Consider the following 22,394-nt stretch of genomic DNA (forward strand, 5'->3'; position numbering starts at 1 on the left):
TTAATGTATCAGTTCAGTTGCTCAGTTGTGTCTGACTCTTTGCGACCCCATGGACTGCAGCATCCCAGGCTTCCCTGTCCATCACCAACCCCCAGAGCTTGCTCAAAGCTCAAACTCATGTCCATCTAGTCACCGATGCCATCCAACCATCTTATCCTCTGTCGTCCCCTTCTCCTCCTGCCTTCAATCTTTCCCAGCATCAGGGTCTTTTCCAAGGAGTCAGTTCTTTGCATCAGGTGGCCAGTATTGGAGTTTCAGCTTCAGCATCAGTCCTTCCAATGAATATTCAGGATTGATTTCCTTTAGAATTGACTGGTTTGATCTCCTTGCAGTCCAAAGGACTCTCAAAAGGCTTCCCCAACACCACAGTTGAAAAGCACTCAGCTTTCTTTATGGTCCAACTCTCACATCCATACATGACTACTGAAAAAACCATAGCTTTGACTAGACAGACCTTTTTTGGCAAAGTAATGTCTCTGCTTTTTAATATGCTGTCTAGGTTGGTCATAGCTTTTCTTCCAAGGAGCAAGCATCTTTTAATTTCATGGCTGCAGTCACCATCTACAGTGATTTTGGAGCCCAAGAAAATAAAGTCTGTCACTGCTTCCATTGTTTCCCCATCTATTTGTCATGAAGTGATGGAACCGGATGCCACGATCTTTGTTTTCTGAATGTTGAGTTTTAAGCCAACTTTTTCACTCTCCTCTTTCACTTTCATCAAGAGGCTCTTTAGTTCCTCTTCACTTTCTGCCATAAGCGTGGTATCATCTGCGTTATCTGAGGTTACTGATATGTTGGCCAGCAATCTTGATTCCAGCTTGTGCTTCATCCAGTCTGGCATTTTGCATGATGTACTCTGCATATAAGTTAAAATAAGCAGGGTGACAATATACAGCCTTGACATACTCCTTCCCCAATTTGGAACCAGTCTGTTATTCCATGTCCAGTTCTAACTGTTGGTTCTTGACCTGCATACAGATTTCTCAGGAGGCAAGTTAGGTGGTTTGGTATTCCCATCTCTTGAAGAATTTTCCACAGTTTGTTGTGACCTACACAGTCAACGACTTTGGCATAATCAATAAAGCAGAACTTAAAGTAAGATTAAGGCATACAATGTGTTGATCTGATACCTATATGTGTTGCCATATGACTGCCACCATAGCATTAGCTGATCTCTGAGTGTCTATGGGTCTTTTTGTTATAGCAGCTCCCACTGACTAAAACAGACCATTTTACAAAGACTTATTTTTCAGGAGTCTGAGTAGTCTTCTGCTTTACTTGCCCTGTCTCTTGGGCTCACTTCCAAGGGCTGACACCCTGAAATAGCCTCAGATCCATTCTTCTACCCATGACAGCCTTGACTTCCCAAAGATGCTAATCTGGATTCTCATTCCTCTTTCTCACCCTGTCCTTCTCCTCCTCTTCCTTCTCCTTTTCCTCCTCGTCTTTCTTTAATTTGATAGACTTGAGAACAGTTCTGATGTCATCATTGCATCTTTTTTTTATTAATATTTTTAAAAATATTTATTTTACTTATTTGGCTGCACCTGATCTTAGTTGCGGGATCTTTGATCTTCCTTTCGGCATGCAGGATTTTTTTTTTTTAGTTGCATCATTTGGGATCTAGTTCCCTGACCAAGGATTGAACCCGGGCCCCCTGCATTGGGAAAGCAGAGTCTTAGCCACTAGACTATCAGGGAAGTCCCCTCCAGAAATGTCACAGGAGACTCAGTCTGTTCTGCTCAATAGTCACCCTCACTAAGTCAAAAACATTATATGGAAGATAATAGCATCCCCAAACCCATCTTGGAAAACAGGAAGATCAAACCTTAGCAACACGGTTGTTTGAAGTGCATTGGGCATGCTCTCTGAATTTCAATATCTATTTCACCTGAAGAGAGGTTACTTGTAAATACTGGCTCTGTGTAGATTTTCCATTACAGTTACATTCATTTGGTAGCACTTCTCTGCTTTCAGTGTCCTCATCCACTTTTTTTTTTTTTAAGATTTTTTGGATGTGAACCATTTTTTAAGTCTTTATTGTGTTTGTTACAATGTTGGTTCTGTTTTTATGTTTTTTTTCTTGTTTTTTGGCATGTGGGTTCTTAGCTCCCCGACTAGGGATCAAACCACGCCCCCTGCATTGGAAGGTGAAGTCTCAACCACTGGATGGCCAGGGAAGTCCCAAGTGGTTGGACCCTTAAAAAAAAATGTTGAAAGAAAGATAATTAAAATGTAAAAAAAAACACCACCACCCATTGCCTTTGTATGGGCTCCTTAAAAAGAATATGAGTTAATGCTTTGTTGGAGGGTATAAGACGAGGGAAGCAAGAGTCAGGGAAGAAGGGAAGTGAGGCTGAAAAGGAGGGAGACCAAATTTAAGGTGGAATATTGCTGAAGTTGGTCCAGCTTTGCAAGAATGCTCAGCTGGTTGCTTAATCCAATGGGCACTGAGGTGACCCTGGCGCTGCACAGGGCTCTGCCACTGATGCTGTTCACTCCACAAAGCCAAGTATCCAGGTGGGGGTAGGGAGGGTACTGGTGGGATGGATGGACCTGGGTTTTCCACACCCACAATCTGACCATTTACAAAATTATATATTTAGTAGGATTCTTCCTATCCCATTTCCACTCCTAGGTAACTACTGTTAAGAGTTGACTCATGCTCTTTCTGATTTTTCTCCTGAGAATATGCACATATATATATATATAAAACACACATTTATTTTTTATGGAAGCGTGACAAACATATTAGTGTACAATTTGCCTTTTCACTTCACATTACCCTGTAATCATCTTTCCAGCTCCAGCATATATACATCTATCTTGTTCTTTTTTCTTTTTTAATAGATAATCCCTGCCTCATTCTTTTAAATGATTGTATAGTTTTCTGTTTTATGAATGTCCTGTAATTTACCTGATTATTTCTTCCCTTGATAGACATTCATGCCATTTCCTGCTTTGGGCTATTTTAAACAACCTTGCTGCGTAAGTTGATTTTTGGTTCTTTCATTTTTATGGGAAGTGAGTGGCCAAAATATGTTACATCCTTGTCTGCCCAGCACCTCTGTTCCTGTGTATAATGAGGCAGTAAGGCCACAGCTCACCCACTGCAGCCAGACAGCCTCAGGCTGTGTTGGTGTTTTAGGGGCTGGGGCCCGGGGCTGGGGGCTGGTGAATTGGGGCTTTGGTTGGGTGGTTCTGGGGAGAGTTTAAGGATCTGGGAATTTGCTCTAGTGTGGGTGCTAGCAGGAAGCAGGAATGACTCTAGGATCGAGGCTCTTAATAAATCTCATCTATACGACCTAGACAGCACATCAGAATGCAGAGACATTACTTTGTCAACAAAGGTCCATCTAGTCAAGGCTATGGTTTTTCCAGTGGTCATGTATGGATGTGAGAGTTGGACTATAAAGAAAGCTGAGCGCCAAAGAATTGATGCTTTTGAACTGTGGTGTTGGAGAAGACTCTTGAGAGTCCCCTGGACTGCAAGGAGATCCAACCAGTCCATCCTAAAAGAGATCAGTCCTGGGTATTCATTGGAAGGACTGATGTTGAAGCTGAAACTCCAATACTTTGGCCACCTGATGCAAAGAGCTGACTCATTTGAAAAGACCCTGATGTTGGGAAAGATTGAAGGTGGGAGGAGAAGGGGACAACAGAGGATGAGATGGTTGGATGGCATCACTAACTCAATGGACATGGGTTTGGGTGGACTCTGGGAGCTGGTGTTGGACAGGGAGGCCTGGCATGCTGCGGTTCATGGGGTCGCAAAGAGTTGGACATGACTGAGCGACTGAACTGAACTGATACGGGGGACAGACTGGTGAGAAGCTGAGGCTGTAATTGGTGCAGAAGCAGCTGTCACTCATATTCTCCAGGAGAGGGTTGGATCTGGCATTCTGTGGCTTGGACCACGTTCACGTTTTGTCTTGTTCCATCATGATCCCAGAGTGGCCTCGGCTGATGCTGCTGTTCTGTGAAATTGTTATCTCAGTGGGAGAGCAGCAAGGCCAGCTGATGCCAGGTCAGCAGGTGGATGTCCGGCACTGCTCCCTCTTTGTCAAACTTGTGAAGGCTGTTTGGTATTCAAGATGGAAGTAGTTAGCTGTGCTCAGTTGCTCAGTTGTATCCAACTCTTTGCAACCCCACAGACTGTACCCTGCCAGGCTCCTCTGTCCATGGGATTTTCCAGGCAAGAATACTGGAGTGGGTTGCCATTTCCTTCTCCAGGGGATCTTCCTGACCCAGGAATTGAACCCACCTCTCTTGCATCTCCTGCATTGGCAGGCAGATTCTTTACCACTAGCTCCACCTGGGAAGCCCCAGAAGTAGGATCTAGGGGAAAACTCGACCCTGACCAACTTTGGAACCTGACCTAACCTCAAAGGCACCACCTCTCCTGACTGTCCTTTGTACCTGAACCTGGCTGTTTCTGGACCACACCTTGGCCAGCTGAAAATTCTTCCTTGTTTTAAACATATTTTTAATATTTATTTTTATTTATTTGGCTGCGCTGGATCTTAGTCATGGTATGCAAGATCTTCAATCTTCATTGCAGTATGTGAAGTAGTAGTTGTGGCATGTAGAATCTAGTTCCCTGACCAGGGATCGAATCTGGGCCGCCTGCATTAGGAGCACAGACTATTAGCCACTGGACCACCAGGGAAATCCCCCTTGTTTGTTTTAAATAGCTTATTGAAATATAGTTCATATGCCATAAAGTCCACACATTTAAAGGGTACAGTTCAGTGACTTTAGTATGTTCACAGATATGTGCACCCATCACTACTATCTAGTCCCAAGCCTTTGTTTTTTTTTTGGCTGTACCCCATGGCTTACAGGATCTACAGTTCTCCAAGCAGAAATCGAATCTGGGCTCAGGCAGAGAAAGCGCTGAGTCCTCATCACTGGACTACCAGGGAATTCCCAGAATATTTTCATTGTTCCAAACAGAAGCCCCTACCACGTGAGAAAGGAGTGGGTGAGGGATAAACTGAGAGACTGGGATTGACATATACACATTCATTGTTGTTTAGTCACTAAGTCTTGTCTGACTCTGTGTGACCCCATGGACTGAAGCACACCAGGCTCCTCTGTCCTCCATTATTTCCCAGAGTTTGCTCAGATTCATGTCCATTGAGTCAATGGTGCTATCTAACCATCTCATCCTCTGCTGCCCTCTTCTCCTTTTGCCTTCAATCTTTCCCAGCATCAGGGTCTTTTCCAATGAGTTGGCTCTTTGCATGGGTGGCCAAAGTATTGGAGCTTCAGCTTCAGCTTCAGCATCTGTCCTTCCAATGAATATTCAGGGTTGATTTCCTTTGGGATTGACTGGTCATATACACACTACTAAATATAACAGAGATAACTAGGGGGATTTGCCTGGCAGTCCAATGGTTAAGATTCCATGCTTCCAATTCTGGGGGCACAGGTTCAATCTCTGGATGGGGAACTAAGATCCCACATGCTGTGGAGTGCTTCCAAAAAAAAATAGGCAACTAATAAGGACCTACTGTAAAGCACAGGGAACTCTACTCAGTCCTCTGTAATGACTTACATGAGAAAAGAATCTAAAAAAGAGCAGATATATGTGTAACTGATTAACTTTGCTGTACAGAAGAAACTACACAAGGTAAATCAACTATACTAAAAAAAAAACAAAAAACCAAGCCCATTAGCAGTCACTCTGCATTTCCTCCTTACTTCTGCTACAGCCTGAGGAAACCACTAATTACTCTGTCTCCATGGACTTGCCTGTTTTGGACATTTTATTTAAGTAGAATCATACAATGCATAACTCTTTTGTGACTGACTTCTTTGACTTAGTTTCATGTCTTCAAGGTCCGCCTTGTTGTAGCTTGAATCAGTACTCTATTCCTTTTAATGGCTGAATAATATTCTATCATAGGTATAGACCACATTTTCTTTATTCATTTATCCATCAGTGAACTTCTGGGTAAATTGGAGTTTCCCTATTATTTGCTTGTGGTAAAGCAGTACTTTCCTTCTGGAAGCTCAGGTGCCTAAGTTATCCACTGCTGTGTAACAGGTTGTCCCAAAACTAAATGGCTTAAAACAATAATAATCATTATCTCTCATACTTTTTACAGATATGGAGTTCTGGAGCAGTTTGGCTGAGCAGTCCTGATACAGGATCTCTCAGGAGATTGCTGTCAAGATATCAGCAGGGGCTGCATCACTATCTGAAGGCTTGACTGGGGCTGGAGGAGCCACTTCCAAGATGGTGCCCTCACGTGGCTGTCAACAAGAGGCCTGAGTTTCTTTCCCTGTGGGACTGTCTCCCAGAGCTACTTGAGTGTCCTTATGACGTGGTAGCTGGCTTCCCTCAGAGGAGTGTCAAGAGAACACTGAAGCAACAATTCCTTTTATGACCCAGCTTCAGAAGTCATAGACGGTCATCTCACCCACATTCTCTTAGAGATCAGTCACTAAGTTCTGCCTCTCATTCCAGGGGAGGGTAATTAGGCTCCAAATTTTTTTTTTTTTTGGCTGCTGTAACATATGGGAATCAAGCCCATGCCCCCTGCAGTGGAAGCGTGGAGCCCCAACCACTGGACCACCAGGGAATTCTCTAGATTACATCTTTTAAAGGTAGGAAGATCACAGAACTCCTGGATCTATTTTGAAACCATTGCATCAGGCTATGGTAGAGCTGAGGAGCCAAACAGGATTGTGAGACAAAGGCATAGATTATCAACAGCAGAAAGGTATTAATCCGTTTAGGACTAGAGAAAGGAAGGGAGGAAGTAGAACTATCAGAGCCCAGGAGCCAGGACCATCCAGTAGAAACTGGACTTTCAGAGGATCTGGAGCCTCGAACATGCAGTCATCTCTGCTAGATGCTTCCCAAAGCAGCAAGGGAGACAAATGCTCTGGCTTCTTCCTTCCTCGGCCCTCCAATCTTTCGCCAGTGCCTGCGACTGGCTGAACCTACCAGGGAGCAGAGTGAAAGGGAGCCTGGGAAACAGATTTCCTTGTGATACAGAGCTGAGCAGAGTGGGCCAGGATGGGTGTGAGATGAAGGTCCCAGCACGGCATTTCCCAGGATGGCTTATTTGATTAGGTGGTGACATTATGGTTAAACTTGTCTTGAATTTTCATGATTTTTATATCAATATTGTTCTTCATAAAGTAACATTTGAAAACTGAAAATGAAAGAAAGAAAAGAAAAATGAAAGAAAATTCTCCAGTCTCCTTTATTCTTCCCTACTTTGAAGAGAGAACTTCCGTGGGACCAGAAAGGAAGGGGAATGTTAATACCCAAACAGCAGAAAGCTGATCTAGCCTTTCTGGGGAAACAGCCTTTGTTATTCCCTTTAAAACCTGTCAGCATCTGAGAACTGACTATGCAACTGATGCAAATGCCTCATCAGTGTCTAACCTAGTTTGCTGGTTTCTGCCACAACAAGCTTCTGATTCCCAGAAAAAATAATTTATCTTGTCCTCTCCAGGTATATACCCAAGAGAATTGAAAAATCTATATCCATACAAGAATATGTAAGTAAATGCTCATAGCAACGTTCTTAACAATAGCCCCAAAGTAGAAACAACCCAAAGTCCATCAGTGGGTGAATGGCTAAACAAAATATGGTCAGGGGGAGTGGGGAATGGGATATGACTGCTAATGACTCAGGATTTCTTTTAGGGATGATGAAGTGTTTTGAAACTAGACAGTGGTGATGGTTGAACAACTCTGTGGGTGACAAGTCCTGAGAACTTGTAGTTCTTTGAATTAATTTGTTTTCAAATCCTGAAATATTGTTGAAAGATACCTGATGACTAATTATGCATGCATGCATGCATGGGTGCTAAGTTGCTTCAGTTTTGTCTGACTCTTTGCAACCTCATGGACTGTAGCCCGCCAGGCTCCTCTGTCCATGGGAATCTCTAAGCAAGAATACTGGAGTGTGTTGTCATGCCCTCCTCCATGAGATCTTCCGGACCCAGGGATCAAACTTGTATCTCTTACATCTCCTGCATTGGCAGGTGGGTTCATTGGCAGTCAGGTTCTTTGTGGCTAAGGCCACTTGGGAAGCTCGAGTAATTATGACAAGGATGCTAAAAAAAAAAACCTTGGCAAAGAAGAAAATATACCAAATAGTTGACAGATTTTATAGTATTGTGATCAGAGTTACTTTTGTCTGTTTTCCAATTTTTAGATATCATTGTTACTTTTATAATATAAAAATTTATAGATGACTTCTGGTGTCGTCTTTGGCTTGGCCACCACCATGTTTTCAAAAATTAGAGTTGAATGTATTTATTTTATTCGCTACACTGAGTCTTAGTTGTGTCATATAAGATTCTCAGTTGTGGCATGTGGGATCTAATTCTCTGACCGGGAATGGAACCTGTCCCCTGTATGTAGAGAGCATGGAGTCTTAGCCATCGGACCACCAGGGAAGTCCCCTGAATGTATTCAGATACAGAATCTATGCTCCAGTTTGCCACAGTCCTTTCTACTCCTTATTGCCTTAAGCTGGTGCCATCTCTCATATAAACTGCCTGATCCCTAAAGTGAGTCCCTTGACTTACATAATAAAACTCCCATAATATACAATTCACTGTGGTCCACTGATATGATAAATATCCACATTTTATTTTATTTATTTATTTTTATATATTTATTGGACATGCAGCATGTGGGATCTTAGTTCCCCAACCAGGGATTGAACCCATGCTCCCTCCACTGGGAGCTTAGAGTCTCAACCACTGGATCACCAGGGAAGTCCCAATATCCACATTTTAAATCCCTGACAAGTGGGGTTAGAATGTTATTGAATCACTTTGAAAATGAAAATTAATATTTAATGTCTAGATAAAAACAGAATTGTTCTTGTCACTTTTCTACAGAGCTGGGTTGCTTGGGAAGTCAAAAAGATGATATTCACCAGTTTAATTCAGTTTAATAGGAAAGCTCTGATGGTATTATAAGCAAAAAGAGATTTACTATAGGGAAGTTGTTGGTGTTGTTGTTGTTATTTAGTCGCTAAGTTGTCGTGTCTGACTCTTTTGTGACCCCTTGGACTGCAGCCCGCCAGGCTTCTCTGTCCATGGGGTTTCCCAGGCAAGAATACTGGGGTGGGTAAGCCATTTTCTTCTCCAGGGGATGTTCCTGATCCAGGGACTGAACCAGCGTCTCCTGAATTGGTAGGTGGATTCTTTACTACTGAGACACCAGGGAAGCCCACTATAGGGAAATAGAGGCTTCCAAATGGATTGGTGAAGCTGGAAGAGCCGGCTCTAGGCTGAGCCTCCCTCCAGTGATGGCTGCCGGGATGACACTACAGAACTGACCTGCCAGGAGAAGTGGGGCCCTTGACAGTTTGCAAGGTGCAGAATCAGGGGACCATTATTAGAACTCTTGAGTTCAATAACATATCAGCCTAGCCAGGAAACTTCCATCATCACCCTAATTGTACCTATTTCTTGACACCTGCCCAGGAAATTGGATATTGGGCTACTACTGCCCCCTATTGCCTGCTAGTCTTTGAAGAAATAATTCCCCAAACTTGCACAGCACATAGTGTCATCTGATTTTCATGATAACTTTACCAGAAAAGCAGAGTGTGGTGTCATATTTTTTACAGATAGGGAAATTAAGGTTCAGAGAGGTGATGGAACATAAATAAGGTCACACAGCTATGTGCAAAGCTGGAGTAACAACCCAGATCTCCTCATGCTCAGGCCAGTTCAGTGAATTTGATATGTCAACTACCATGTCATGGGTGAGGTTTTTTTGTGGCCCTATGGTAGGGCCTGAGAGTACAGCACACAAGCACACATATGCCAAGACTAGTGCCTCGGGAGTGACAGAGTGGTAAATGACTGTAACTCAGTAGGCACAAATCTGCCTTGTAAGCACAGAGGAAGGGGCTAGTATTTCTCAGGAGGAGGTCTAGAGCTGACATTTGAGTTGGGTTTTGAGGGATGTGTAGGAAGGAGTACCTCAGGAGGCAAAGGGTGGGGAAAAAATTGTCTTAGTAGCTGGCAATATTTAAGGGGGTGCGAGGTGTCAGCAAGACTTTTGGGGAGGTGAGAGACTTCTAATTTTGGAGGATGTAGCCAAGGTAACAGAGAAAGCAATGGTAACCCACTCCAGTGTTCTTACCTGGAGAATCCTAGGGACGGGGGAGCCTGGTGGGCTGCTGTCTATGGGGTCGCACAGAGTCGGACACGACTGAAGCGACTTAGCAGCAGCAGCAGCAGAAGCCAAGGTAAAGTTTTTTGTGTGTGTATTTGGTTGTATTATAGACATACAGTAAAGCAAAAAATATGGAGCACTACTCAAGTATACAGCTTGAGTTTTCAAAAAAAGCATATGTAAACACTCGTGTACCCATCATTTAGTGACGATATGATAAAACATTTCCAACATCTTCCTGGAGTGGGTTGCCATTCCCTTCTCCAGAGGATCTTCCTGACCCAGGGATCGAAGCCGGGTCTCCCACATTATGGGCAGGGTCTTTACCATCTGAGCCACCAGGGAAGCCCTTTACATTATATCTACCCATCATTTAGTGACGATATGATATAACATTTCCAACACCGCAGAAGCTTCTCTCATGCTTGTTCCCAATCTATACCCACCCCCGCCTTTCCCCTGTCTTTTTTTTTTTTTTTTTTTTTGAGCTAAGAGGAGGCTAACATAAAAGTTCAAAGCCTTTCGCTTCAGCCCCATCTCCTCCTTACACTCCTATTGCTGCCTCCAAATCCTCCGCTGTCTTTATGGATAATCCTAAGAGCGTCTTGCACGAGGTAGAGGAGGTTTCTTGATACTACCGCTTCCTAGTATGGCCCGTGGAAATTTAGGTAGTACACGAATGGAGTTAGTGACGGAGACGATGGTTTCTGCTCCTTCTGAGCCACCGTCCAGGCTCGGGACGCGCGGAGCCTTCTTGTCCCTCGGCGGCCGCCGTGCGTCCGTTACGTGGCAGCTACGGGCGCCCGCCAATCCGCGGCGCCCGCATCAGTCCCTTCGGGTGGCGCAGCCGGAAGGGGCGGAGCTGAAGCGGCGGCGGCTGAGAAGGCAGCGGTGGCGGCAGCGACGACGGCGGCTCTGGAGGCCGCAGTCCCGGTCCTGGCTTCGGCCCCAGCCCCACCATGGTGACGCTCGCTGAGCTGCTGGTTCTCCTGGCCGCCCTCCTGGCCACGGCCTCGGGCTACTTCGTCAGCATTGACGCGCATGCAGAGGAGTGCTTCTTCGAGCGGGTCACCTCGGGCACCAAGATGGGCCTCATCTTCGAGGTGGCCGAGGGCGGCTTCCTGGACATCGACGTGGAGGTGCGGGCGCGCTGCCCGAGGCGGGGGCCCGCGACCGCTCGGGGGTTGGCGGCGCCCGGGGCCCGCGCGGGGCCAGCGTGGAGAGCGGGACCCGGAGGTCGCTGTCTGAGTCCTGGGAGGGGCCCGGGCCGCCACCCGGCGACCCCCTAACGGCCGTTTCCCTCGCACCCGCCCGGTTTCCGAGCTCCGCTCGGGAGACGGAACCGTTGCTTGGCTGTTTTGGATTCTCAGCTTGAACGGCTGGTTCCCCTTAGAACCTCTCGCCGAGCTTTGTCTACCAGGCGCCGCGTGTCATCTCCGGGCCCAGGAGGCGCTACACGGTCTTGTTTAGCTGATGGCAGGTCTCGATCCGGGCAGCAGCTACTTTCATTCTTAGCGCGAATTAAAGTTGGGACGTGGCATGGAAACTTCTGAAAAAGTAAATCGGAAACTGTTGAGGAATGCTAGGTAGACGTTCGCGTTGTGTTTGCCTTTATTTTCCGTAGAAACGACCCGAGTTAACCCGATCTTACACAGACCTTCGGATACCTCGTTTAGTCATCTCTGACAAAGAGAGTGGAGTTGGGTCATGCGTTTTAGAAGTGATAGCAGTGAAGTATCTATGGAGAAAACAGAAAATCGTTTTAAGAAACCAGCAGTCCCTAAATTTTGTCCTCTATCATTTTCTTTAAGCCAAAAGAATGACTCGCCTCTAACTTTTTTAAGGAAACCAGGTGGAATTAATATTTAAACTCACCGGTTAGCATGATTAATTTTTTCTATGGGTTTTTCCATCTAACAGTTACCATCAGCAGAGTTAGGCATAAAGTACACAAAACAAGTGAAGTTCAGAAATAAGGGGATAATGGAGGTAATAACTGTTAAAATTAGCTAAGCTGTTAAGAGATCAGCTCTTCCTGTCTGCAGGTGGCACGGGCTTCATAAGAGGAACTACTTGAGCAAGGTCTAACAACTGATTTGGAGCACACTGGGATGAGAACATGGGTCTCTGAATTTCCAATCTAGTCTTTTTCCCTAAGCCTTCAGGCATATAAGATAAAGCAGATTCCTTTACCAGTAGGTAGTAATCAGACAGGAAATCCTCTATGTGTAGGCTTGCTCAAAGTTCTTAGTTTTAAAAGAGATTTTTTTTTTGTTTTGATATTAATAGCTACATATTTGTCTGTCTGTTGGTGGTATTGGGCCACTTGAAGACAAGTGTATGGTGTGGTTTCTGTTTCTGATTGGTTTACTAAGTTGGAAAATTAAGACAAATGGAGTCAGAGTTGAAAGGTATTCAGAGAGCCTTGTTTCTTAAATGGGAGAACTGTAGCCCAAAGAGATTACTGTCACTAACTGAAGTGGATCGAAGTTCAGGTTACATTTTCCTAGCGAATATTTGACTGTCAATAGACATCACTTATGATTTTATTTTTAAAATTATTTTTTAATGAAGTATAGTTGCTTTACAATGTTGTGTTTCTCCTGTAAAGCAAAGTGAATCAGCTATAGGTATACATATATCCCCTTTTTTGGATTTTCTTCCCTTTTAGGTCACACAGTATTGGGTAGAGTTCAATAGGTACAATAGGTTCTCATTAGGTTATCTATTTTATAGATAGTATCAGTAGTATATTTGCGTCAATCCCAGTCTCCCAATTTATTCCCTCCTTATTTATGATTTTGAATCTTTTGAGTTATCTCATGAATTTCTCTTCTGCCTCCAGATTACAGGACCTGATAATAAAGGAATTTATAAAGGAGACCGGGAGTCCAGTGGGAAATACACATTTGCTGCTCACATGGATGGAACATACAAGTTTTGTTTTAGCAATAGGATGTCTACCATGACTCCAAAGATAGTGATGTTCACCATTGATATCGGGGAAGCCCCCAAAGGACAAGACATGGAAACAGAAGGTGAGATGAACATTCTAAAGATTTATATCCCTTTCTCAGAGTTAATATTAATCCTGTACATTTTCTCCACCTGAATGTAGTATTTTTTTGATGGCTTTATTAGGTTCACTGACTGTCTTTACAACCAAAAACCTTTTGTGAAATACACTTTTTATTTATCCAGATCTCCTAATTAACAAAGAGAAATTATTGGAGGTTCATGTTTATATTTTAGTTCTTTCCAGTTGCCATTTCTGGCAGCTTTTCTTAGTCACTTTATCCTCTTGTAAGCAGGTAGGTTACACGTATCCTAGGTTGGTTGTTCTGTTAATTTGCCTATTCTAGTATATGTATCTTTAGTTGCTCATTTGTATAAATGACTACTTTAGCTAAACTTCTTGTATTTGTATGTGTGTGTTTATATCTTACACTCTTCTTCAGGTGGTGGAGATACCTGGGATGGTATGTGGATTGCTTTCTGACAGTCTTTCTGCATATTTTTGTTGCCTACTGTCTAATTTCTGCTTTCCTTTCTAACCTCAGTCTGTTAGCATGACAGTGTTTTTTCTCCTAGTTTAAAAAAACCCTACAACTAATTTAGAGTTTTAGAGTGATTGTTTTTTGGTGGTTTTTATTTTGTTACACGAGATAGAGGGTACGTCATATGGAAACTTGGTTAGAGGTGAAATGCAGTTCTAGGAGCCATGTTTACCCTAGATAAGGTGACAAAAGCTTTGTCAGACATATGTTGCAGGTGGATTAATTTTTATTGCTCAGCTTATCAGCAATGAGCCCTAAATTGATTCTTCTGGATAAATCACTTACCAGGAGCCTGCATATAAGGATTTTTTGGCAGGGACCAGGGCGGGGGTGGGCGGGGGTGGGGGGGGCACGGTATGTTTCAGGACTTTTGGAAACTAGTAGTTTACTTCATAGTATTAATGTGATATAATTTGCCCTAGATAGTGAGCACTTCATAGAGTATTTACGTAAGCAAGGTGAGCTCTTTTTAGGTTTTGAAATCTATAGGATTTAGAGAATCATACTATTAGAAATTTCTGTGCTAGCTTTTCAAGGCCATTTGCAGTTCAGGATTTGGCTAATTCTCAAGGAGAATTAGTTTTGAAGGGCTTTGATTTTGTTCATTTTCTGGAAAATAGTCCTTTCTAAACAGTTAGCTATTTAAATGTTGGCTGGTGAGTGTGAATATTTTCCTTAAATAATCCTTTAACATGGTGTTTAACAGTCTCACTTTTGCTTGTTCATATTGGTGAATGACAGCTATAAAATCAAGCTTTCCTCTAAAGCAGTGGTTCTCAGGATGATTTTTGCTCCCCAGGGTACACTTGGCAATATCTAGAAACATTTTTGATTCTCCTGAATAGGTTGGTGGTTGTACACTGCATCGGACACCTTCCCACCACAAAGAATTACGTGGTCCAAAATGTCCACAGTGCTACTCCTGAGAAGCTCTGCTCTAAAGGTTCCATGTAGTGCATGGGCTTCTGACATGAAGCTGGTGAGGGATTATTTGTGATTCTAGCCCAACTGCCTTAAAATGGTAGAGGCTCTTGGCTTCTCATAAGAAATTTAGGATTATTCGTGGCAATTTGGAATTCTAGATGAGGCCAGATCTTGGGCAATAGTGAAGAGACCCCACTGATGGCAGTCTTCCCTTGTGGTATATTTTTTTCCTACCTGTTTGTACATTGCCATAATATAGCATTACCTATAAGCATACACTTAAATTCTTCAGAACTGTTAGTTTACTTTGCTAAAGAGAATGCCTGGTTCTAGACCTTGAGCAGTTGAGAACTTGTATTTTCACTTGCAGTGCTTGCTGTTCCCCACTGTAGTGAAATGATTGCTTTGACTATAGTACTAGAATGTTGAATTGGTATAGATTTTCCCTAGAACATCTTCATGTTTTTCTCTGCTTAGCTTCATAAAGATTAAAAGTTAGCTTTGATACTGCTCCTAAATTAACATTAGAGTTACATAATTTTTAAGACTAAATTTTTACTTAGTTTAAATACTGTTATTTGTAGAATTATTACTAGGATGTTATTATTATGGTTTTGTTTAATTTGTATTTTGTACCACTCCTCCATCTTTTCTTTTTAATCTCCACTATGGTTGGCAGTGAGTCTAGTGAACTTCATTTAGCAATTCCTTAGAAGACATTTCTTAGAACTGTGTTCCTTTAGTTAGTAAATGTTGTATAGTAGGTTTCCTACTCTGAAAGAGGTCTCTCTACTGGGAATGAACTTTTTAAAAATTCTTGGGGAATTAAATTGTCATCAGTGGTCCAAAATGATGTCTGAGTCATTTATGAAAAATTGCTTCTTTTGTATGCCTTCTCTGGCGGAGGTGTTTTTTTTTTCCTGGTTTTAAGAATTTTTCAAAAAGAGATTGCCAAATATGTTCTAATCCATTTTTAAATCCTTTTGTAGCTCACCAGAACAAGCTAGAAGAAATGATTAATGAGCTCGCAGTGGCAATGACAGCTGTGAAGCATGAACAGGAATACATGGAAGTTCGAGAGAGAATACACAGAGCGAGTGAGTAAATGCTTTGACTTTGTAGCAGCATCTGAGGGCCATGAATTGGTGATGTGTGTTATCCAAAAGCTGGGTTGTGTTTTCCCCATTTGGAAATTTTGGACACACAAACATACTAACGGATTGACTTTAAAAAAGCACCTATGCAAAGATATTTTTTGAGTATATACTTTTGTTTGTAGAGCTTTGTATTAGACTAATTTATTATTGGGACATTCATTCTAAACCAAACAATGCTGTTTAGATTGAGCACTAGCTCTGTGGTCAGCTAGGGAGTAAGCTAATGGTTTTAATAAAGCAGAAAGGAAAAACATAAAATGGGCATTGCGTTGGTTTTGAATCTGATATCTGAAACTTTTGTGATCAATAATGACATGCCAAGGCTTAGCTGTTCTTCTAAAACCTGGGGTGTGGTTTAATTAAAAAGCATTAAAACATGAATAGAGGTATTCACCAGGTAAAGATCAATTTGGCTCCCAAGTTTGCAAACCGGAAACTGTGAGTGTATTTGTCTTCAGAAACATTGATAATTGGAATCCCACCCTAGGTTGCAAAGCCTGTTTTAACCCATGGTATAGCACTAATTATGATAACTTTTGCGTTTAAAATTAAAGAGGTACCATATTGATCCACAGACCAGATGATCATATTTTAGACCCATGTCCACACCTGTTCAGTGTCTTCGTCCTTCAGGTCATCCTTGGGGATGGGCCTCACTGGGCGCAAGCTCGTCTGTAAATGCAAAGTGGCTTATGTCCGGAGTCTTTGTTCTGAAGGTGGGGTAGGGAGTGGAGAGAGGAGTGACTCAAATACATGAGAACAGGTTGAATTTCTCCAAGATGTAGTTTCCTTCCCACCCTCTAGTCTCCATTCTTACCAGTGATGGAAAGGCATCTTTAGGACCTAGAGCCCAGACTTTACCTCTCCTTGGGAGACTAATGAGTAGATGTGACTGACTGGACAGGTGCCTCTGTTCTTAACTTTTTGGGGTGGATTGGGGCATGAGATGGACTGAGGCTTATATGCAGCCTCTCTTGCCTCTTCCACCTGATTCCTTCTGGCCTGTGCTCTTAATCTTCTCACCTTCTAGGATCCCTACCTTCTCTCCATCACCTGTTGGTTATTTTGCTCCCAGGAGGGGGCCAACCCATTCTGTGATGAGGAAATTTCACTGCTTTGTAGCTCAGCTAGCACAGCAGCCAGAGGAGGCCCCCATCTCCTGGTCTCTGGAAGCATCCAACCTTTTTCTCTCATCCTTAATTTGAGCGGAGATACTCCTGAATTTGTTTCATAAACAAAATAGAATTTTAGACATTCAGTTTAATTTTATAAATCCAGTAGTTCCCACAATGTTGTTTTTTGTACATCCTCCTATAACACTCGCTCCTCAGAGATGGGTATAATGAGATTTGTTTTTCAACTACAGTGTTGTAATAGTACTAGTTTTAGATCAGGCTAATGTGTGAACCGGGCTTCCCTGGTGGCTCAGTGGTAAAGAATCCACCTGCCAGTGCAGGAGACTTGGGTTCAATCTCTGGGTTGGGAAGATCCCCTAGAGAAAGAAATGGCAACCCAATCCAGTATTCTTTTTTTTTTTTTTTTAATAAATTTATTTATTTTAGTTGGGGGCTAATTACTTTACAATATTGTAGTAGTTTTTGCCATACATTGACATGAATCAGCCATGGGTTTACATGTGTTCCCCTTCCTGGCCCCCCCTCCCACCTCCCTCCCCATCCCATCCCTCTGGGTCATCCCATTGCCCCAGCCCTGAGCATTTGTCTCATGCATCGAACCTGGAATGGTGTTCTGTTTCACATATGATAATATACATGTTTCAATGCTATTGTCCCAGAACGTCCCCCCCTCACCTTCTCCCTCAGAGTCCATAAGACTGTTCTATGCATCTGTGTCTCTTCTTCTGTCTCGCATATAGGGTTATCGTTACCATCTATCAAATTCCATATATATGCATTACCAATCCAGTATTCTTGCCTGGGAAATCTCATGGACAGAAGAGCCTGGTGGGCTAGAGTCCATGGGGTTGCAAAAGAATTAGACGTGACTTAGTAACTAAACAACAACAACAAATACGTGAACGACATGAGAACAGTGTCTTATGTACACATATTTTCCTCGATGATTGCTTTCCTATGTTATATGCTTCAGTGTGTTCTATTTAAGTTTAAAGATGCTTTTTTCTATTATTGAAGGGAGAGATAAATACTTGTTTTTATATGGTTAAGATGCTAGTCACTAAGTTATGCTAGAAATGGGTTATAAAGTTTGCAGCAGAAAAATTTCATGCCATGGAAAGAACATTAAAATTTCAGTGTTGGTGGTTTTTAGAATTCTAGTTAATGGTTTTGGGCATTTGTCTATTCTTACTCTGGGGGAAAAAAGTAATTTTGTTTCCTTGAGTAAGTATAACTTACCTGTCTGGAGTCATTTAATTGCTTTTCACTTCTTTCTGAGTGATCATCAGTCCAGCAGTTATTGAAATTCTAGTTTCTCTTTTTATAAATGATACATATACATCTAAAAATATGCCAGTTACTTATTCATCTCTATTACTGAATTGCTAATTATAACTGTTTTTAGTGTTGGCCACTTGCAGAAAAATCAGAAACTACCCAGCAGTTTTTAAAAGTTAAGGAATTTGATCAGGAACTTGAAAGAATGTGACATAAATTGAGTGCTATAAATTAATACAGCCATACTATTCCTTTGATCAATTTCTTAGCTTAAAAACGGGGTCAGTGCTGAAACTAGTTTAAGTTTGTCTGGTAATAGCTGCCAGCATTGGTCTGTGAAACTGAGAAACCTTTCGATGTAGAACCAGTGCCAAATACATAGTGGGTGCTCAGTAAATACTGAATAAATGTTTAAAGAAAAGGCACTTTGAAACATTTTAACTTAGTAGGTAGTGCTTCTTGGGTAACCTTTATCTTGAAAGAATAAGGTTGAATTTTCTGATTGAGCAAAAAGGATTCTAATATTAGGGACTTTCTATGTGTAAGAGAGAGAAGGTTGGATTGGGTTTTAACTCTAGAATGTGACCTTGGGCAAGTCGTTTCTTCTCTGTTCTGCATAAGCAGAGTGGACTTGACTGCTCCATTAATCTTTAAGGTCTCATTTAAAATGTAAAACTCTGTTTCTAAGTATGTTTAAGTGCTTGGGGACAAAAGACAAAGGTATTCCGATTACTGTGAATGTTGTGTGAAGTATTAACTTTCACATGGAGTTAAGACTGGGGGTAATTTTGGATGTCTGTGCTGTTTCTTTTGTTTCTTTTGTTTTGGTTAAATTTTGTTTGTTTGTCCTCAACAGTCAATGACAACACAAACAGCAGAGTGGTCCTTTGGTCCTTCTTTGAAGCTCTTGTTCTAGTTGCCATGACATTGGGACAGATCTACTACCTGAAGAGATTCTTTGAAGTCCGGAGGGTTGTTTAAAAGCCTTTTTCCCCATAATCCCAAATTCATAATTCACTGTTTACCAAACATCTTGGTCATAATAATGTCATTAGTTTCTGTGTTTTTATTTTCTGAACTGTATCTTCACAGCTTATGTTTCTTTGTGATTAATAGATATTGGGGGAAAACACTTTTTTAGGAAAGCTATAGTGAAAATTTGACATTTGATTGGCATAAGTTCATATTTGAATTCTGCCTCCGTTATACAGGCCCTCCCAAAACTCAAACACTGTAAGCTGAATATAGGTGTAGAGTCCTTAGTTTTCTTTCCTTTTGTTTTCATAATAAAATACAGTTTGTTCAGGATAGTACTTTACCGATAGATAGTACTTTACTAAAATGACTCTCTTCTTGGGATCCCTTATCCTGCAGTTCAAGTCATTAGAAAGATTCATTTTGTTGAGAAACAACAATCTGAATCTTGACATTTTCTATCCAGCTTGATGGTAGAGCTCTGTGACTAGAGTATGTGACCAGGTTGGTACTTTTACACTTTGTCTATCTTGTTTTTGCTTTAAAGATAAGACTTAAACCAACAACCTTTACCCACCTCCCCAAAGTTTAACTTGGAACCTTAGAACTCAATCACCTCCACTTAAAATTGTTGACACAAGCAGCTAATAACCATTTTTTGGTTTTTGTCTAACCCTGTAAGAAGTCTATTAAAGCCAATTCTCTGGGTGTTTCAGCAAATAGTAGCTCTTTTTCTTTCTATGCTGGCACATCCACCTTCTCTACTCTTGGCACGTAGAAGGTATGCATTCACGTAATTGGAAAAATCTGGATTTCCGATGCCAAAGGGTTAAAGCCTCTTGGATTTCTTTGCAGTGATATACAGCCACTATTTTATTTTTGATCAGTGGCATTTTGGCCACTGTTTAATTAGGGTACTGAACATCACTGTCAGTACTAGGGTTTTTGTTTTTGTTTTTCTTGGGTCTTTCTTTTTTGGCACATGTGAATTTTGTTTTGTATAGAACGGAACGACTTTCTTTTGGTCTCTGATGATGGGTTTAAAATTCAAAGAGCATCTGGTTTTGGTATGGGGATGATCCAGGATTATGTTGTGACTGATGTATATTGGTTACTTGTACATTTTTTTTGGATCTTTGCAAGGGGAAAACTACAAGTAATAAGTTTTGTATAATTAAATTTGTTACAGGTTTTCATGTTCAGGATAAACAATTTTTCAACCTTGGGTGAAAATACTTGCAACAGTTTAAGGTGACTGAGTTTTACCTTAGGACAACTGTTGCATGCCAATTTGTGTGCGCGTGTGTGTGCAAACACTTCAAAATTGAGTTAAAAGATGTAAATTTAAGATTGGTTGTGTATCTGATCTGCCCCAGGTTCAGTAAATAAACAGTTCTTTTAAAAAACAGTCTTGGTATTCTGTGTTTTATATATTTATGATTAATTCACATTTGTTAAATACTAGCTTTCTAATCAAAGCTGAAATGAGACATGTCATGTTTTCCCAGTGATGATGCCTGTTATAAACATCTGTTCCTTTTTATGTCTGTTAACTTGAGAATAGTAAACAGGAATCCAATTTTAGATTTCCCTGTGTGGTTTCTTTGAGGGGTCAGTATTAACATCTGAAGTATTTTTTTCTTTGGAACAAAAGTTTATTTTCACTCAGCCACCTGGTTTATGGTAGTGGGCAATAAATTTAGAAGGAATTAAATGATTCACCCAAGGCTCACAGATAAGTGACTGATGTGACCAGAATCTAGATCTCTGCCTTTAGGAACTGTTCCTTTTCCTCTATTACACTAAGGGCCTGCTGGTAATAAAACTACCGTTTATCCAGCACTGTAATGTCCTGTCCCCATGGTAAATGCTTTAGGTGGTCTGTGTCATTTATTCCTCAAAACATCCATTACCTTGGGTACTATTATAATCCTCATTATGGAAATAAAGTCTTGGAAAGGATCCCAAGATCAGAAAATTAGTAAATAGACCCCCAAATGCAAATGCAGCTATGCTGTTTCCCTCTGTCTTGGCTTTCAGACCTGCTTGGAAATAGCTGTGAAAGGCATTTTAAGGATGTGATGATCCCATTAAAGTGAAAGTGTTGCCTCAGGCTTTACCTTCTAGTTTGAGATGGCTGCAGTTTACACGAGTATTACTCCCATTTATTCATTCCCCAAATATTTGGGTGACTGCCTCGTGCTACTAGTTGTAGTCACTGAAATAAAATAGAGGAAAATCCCCTTTATCCCACTTTTAGTGGGGGAGATGAACCTAGTCAATATATAAATTATATGGCATATTAATAATGTGTTATGGGGGAAAAATTAAAAAGGGCAAACGGTTTTAGTGATTAGGAAGGGAAGGCATCACTGGTGACATTTCAAAAGTCCTCATGGATGTAAGGGAGCAAGCCAAGCTGAAGATACGGGCCCAAGGCATAATAGTCTTAAGCCCAACACTGAGTCGCGCCCGAATCTTTGCGACCCACCCAGGCGCCTCCATACATGGAATTTTCCAGGCAAGAATACCGGAGTCTGTTGACATTTCCTCCTTCAGGGGAGCTTCCTGAGCCAGGGATGGAACCCAGATCTCTCCCATTGCGGGCAGACTCTTTACCGTCTGACCCACCAGTGAAGCCCAAAGGCGCGTTCTTAACCACCAGGGAAGTCCCTAACTGGAGTGGGTTGCCATCCCCTCCTCCAGGGGATCTTCCCGATCCATGATAGAACTGTCTCCTGCACTGCAGGCAGATAACTTCACCGTCTGAGCCACTAGGGAAGCCCAGCCACTGGCGAAGCCCAACGTGTAATAGCTGGTCGGTAAAAGCTTCCTGAATAAATTGTACACGTGTATGAAACAATCCAGTGGTGAACACAGGAATAAGATACAGTGTTCTTATTTAGGTCTCTGACCTAACTTCATCTGAAGTAAATCAATATTTATTTTGTCCCAGGCAGTGGATCCCCACCATCAGTCTATTTTGCATATCTAGGGCTCCGGGATTGGGGTACATTTCTGTCCACTCCCTCCGGACCTACTGTCGTTTGGCCAGGACGCGGTGTTGTGCTGCCATCTGCTTCCGACCGGCGGGGAGAGTGTGAGAGCCGGGGCAAAATCCCTCCCGCCCAAATGCCTGCTCGGTGTGGAAGGGCGACCGGAGCCTAGGTGGCTACACTGGACGAATGGCACTACTCCA

At 42.1% G+C, this 22,394-nt stretch overlaps 1 protein-coding gene and 1 long non-coding RNA gene across 3 annotated transcripts; one reads left to right on the plus strand and one right to left on the minus strand.

Annotated features, from left to right (window-relative positions):
• Positions 1-5,912: 5,912 nt before the first annotated feature.
• Positions 5,913-10,909, minus strand: LOC145525999 (uncharacterized). The gene is made up of 2 exons (XR_014068567.1): positions 10,717-10,909; positions 5,913-7,169 (listed from the first exon to the last, which is right to left on the minus strand). It is a non-coding gene; the product is annotated as an uncharacterized LOC145525999 (long non-coding RNA).
• A 117-nt stretch (positions 10,910-11,026) lies between these two features.
• TMED2 (transmembrane p24 trafficking protein 2) lies at positions 11,027-20,603 on the plus strand. Of its 2 annotated transcripts, XM_081540503.1 has the most exons (5): positions 11,027-11,307; positions 13,014-13,206; positions 13,627-13,647; positions 15,639-15,746; positions 19,077-20,603. In XM_081540503.1, the coding sequence occupies exons 1-5, from the start codon at positions 11,128-11,130 to the stop codon at positions 19,199-19,201; spliced, it is 627 nt and encodes a 208-aa protein (XP_081396629.1). In that variant the 5' UTR covers positions 11,027-11,127; the 3' UTR covers positions 19,202-20,603. The 2 variants fall into 2 exon arrangements, with proteins under 2 accessions (XP_081396629.1, XP_081396630.1); XM_081540504.1 differs by lacking the exon at positions 13,627-13,647.
• The last annotated feature ends 1,791 nt before the right edge of the window (positions 20,604-22,394 follow it).

Source organism: Giraffa tippelskirchi, chromosome 11 (assembly GCF_054371585.1).
Source record: "Giraffa tippelskirchi isolate mGirTip1 chromosome 11, T2T-mGirTip1v1.2.pri, whole genome shotgun sequence".
Lineage (NCBI taxonomy): Eukaryota > Metazoa > Chordata > Mammalia > Artiodactyla > Giraffidae > Giraffa > Giraffa tippelskirchi.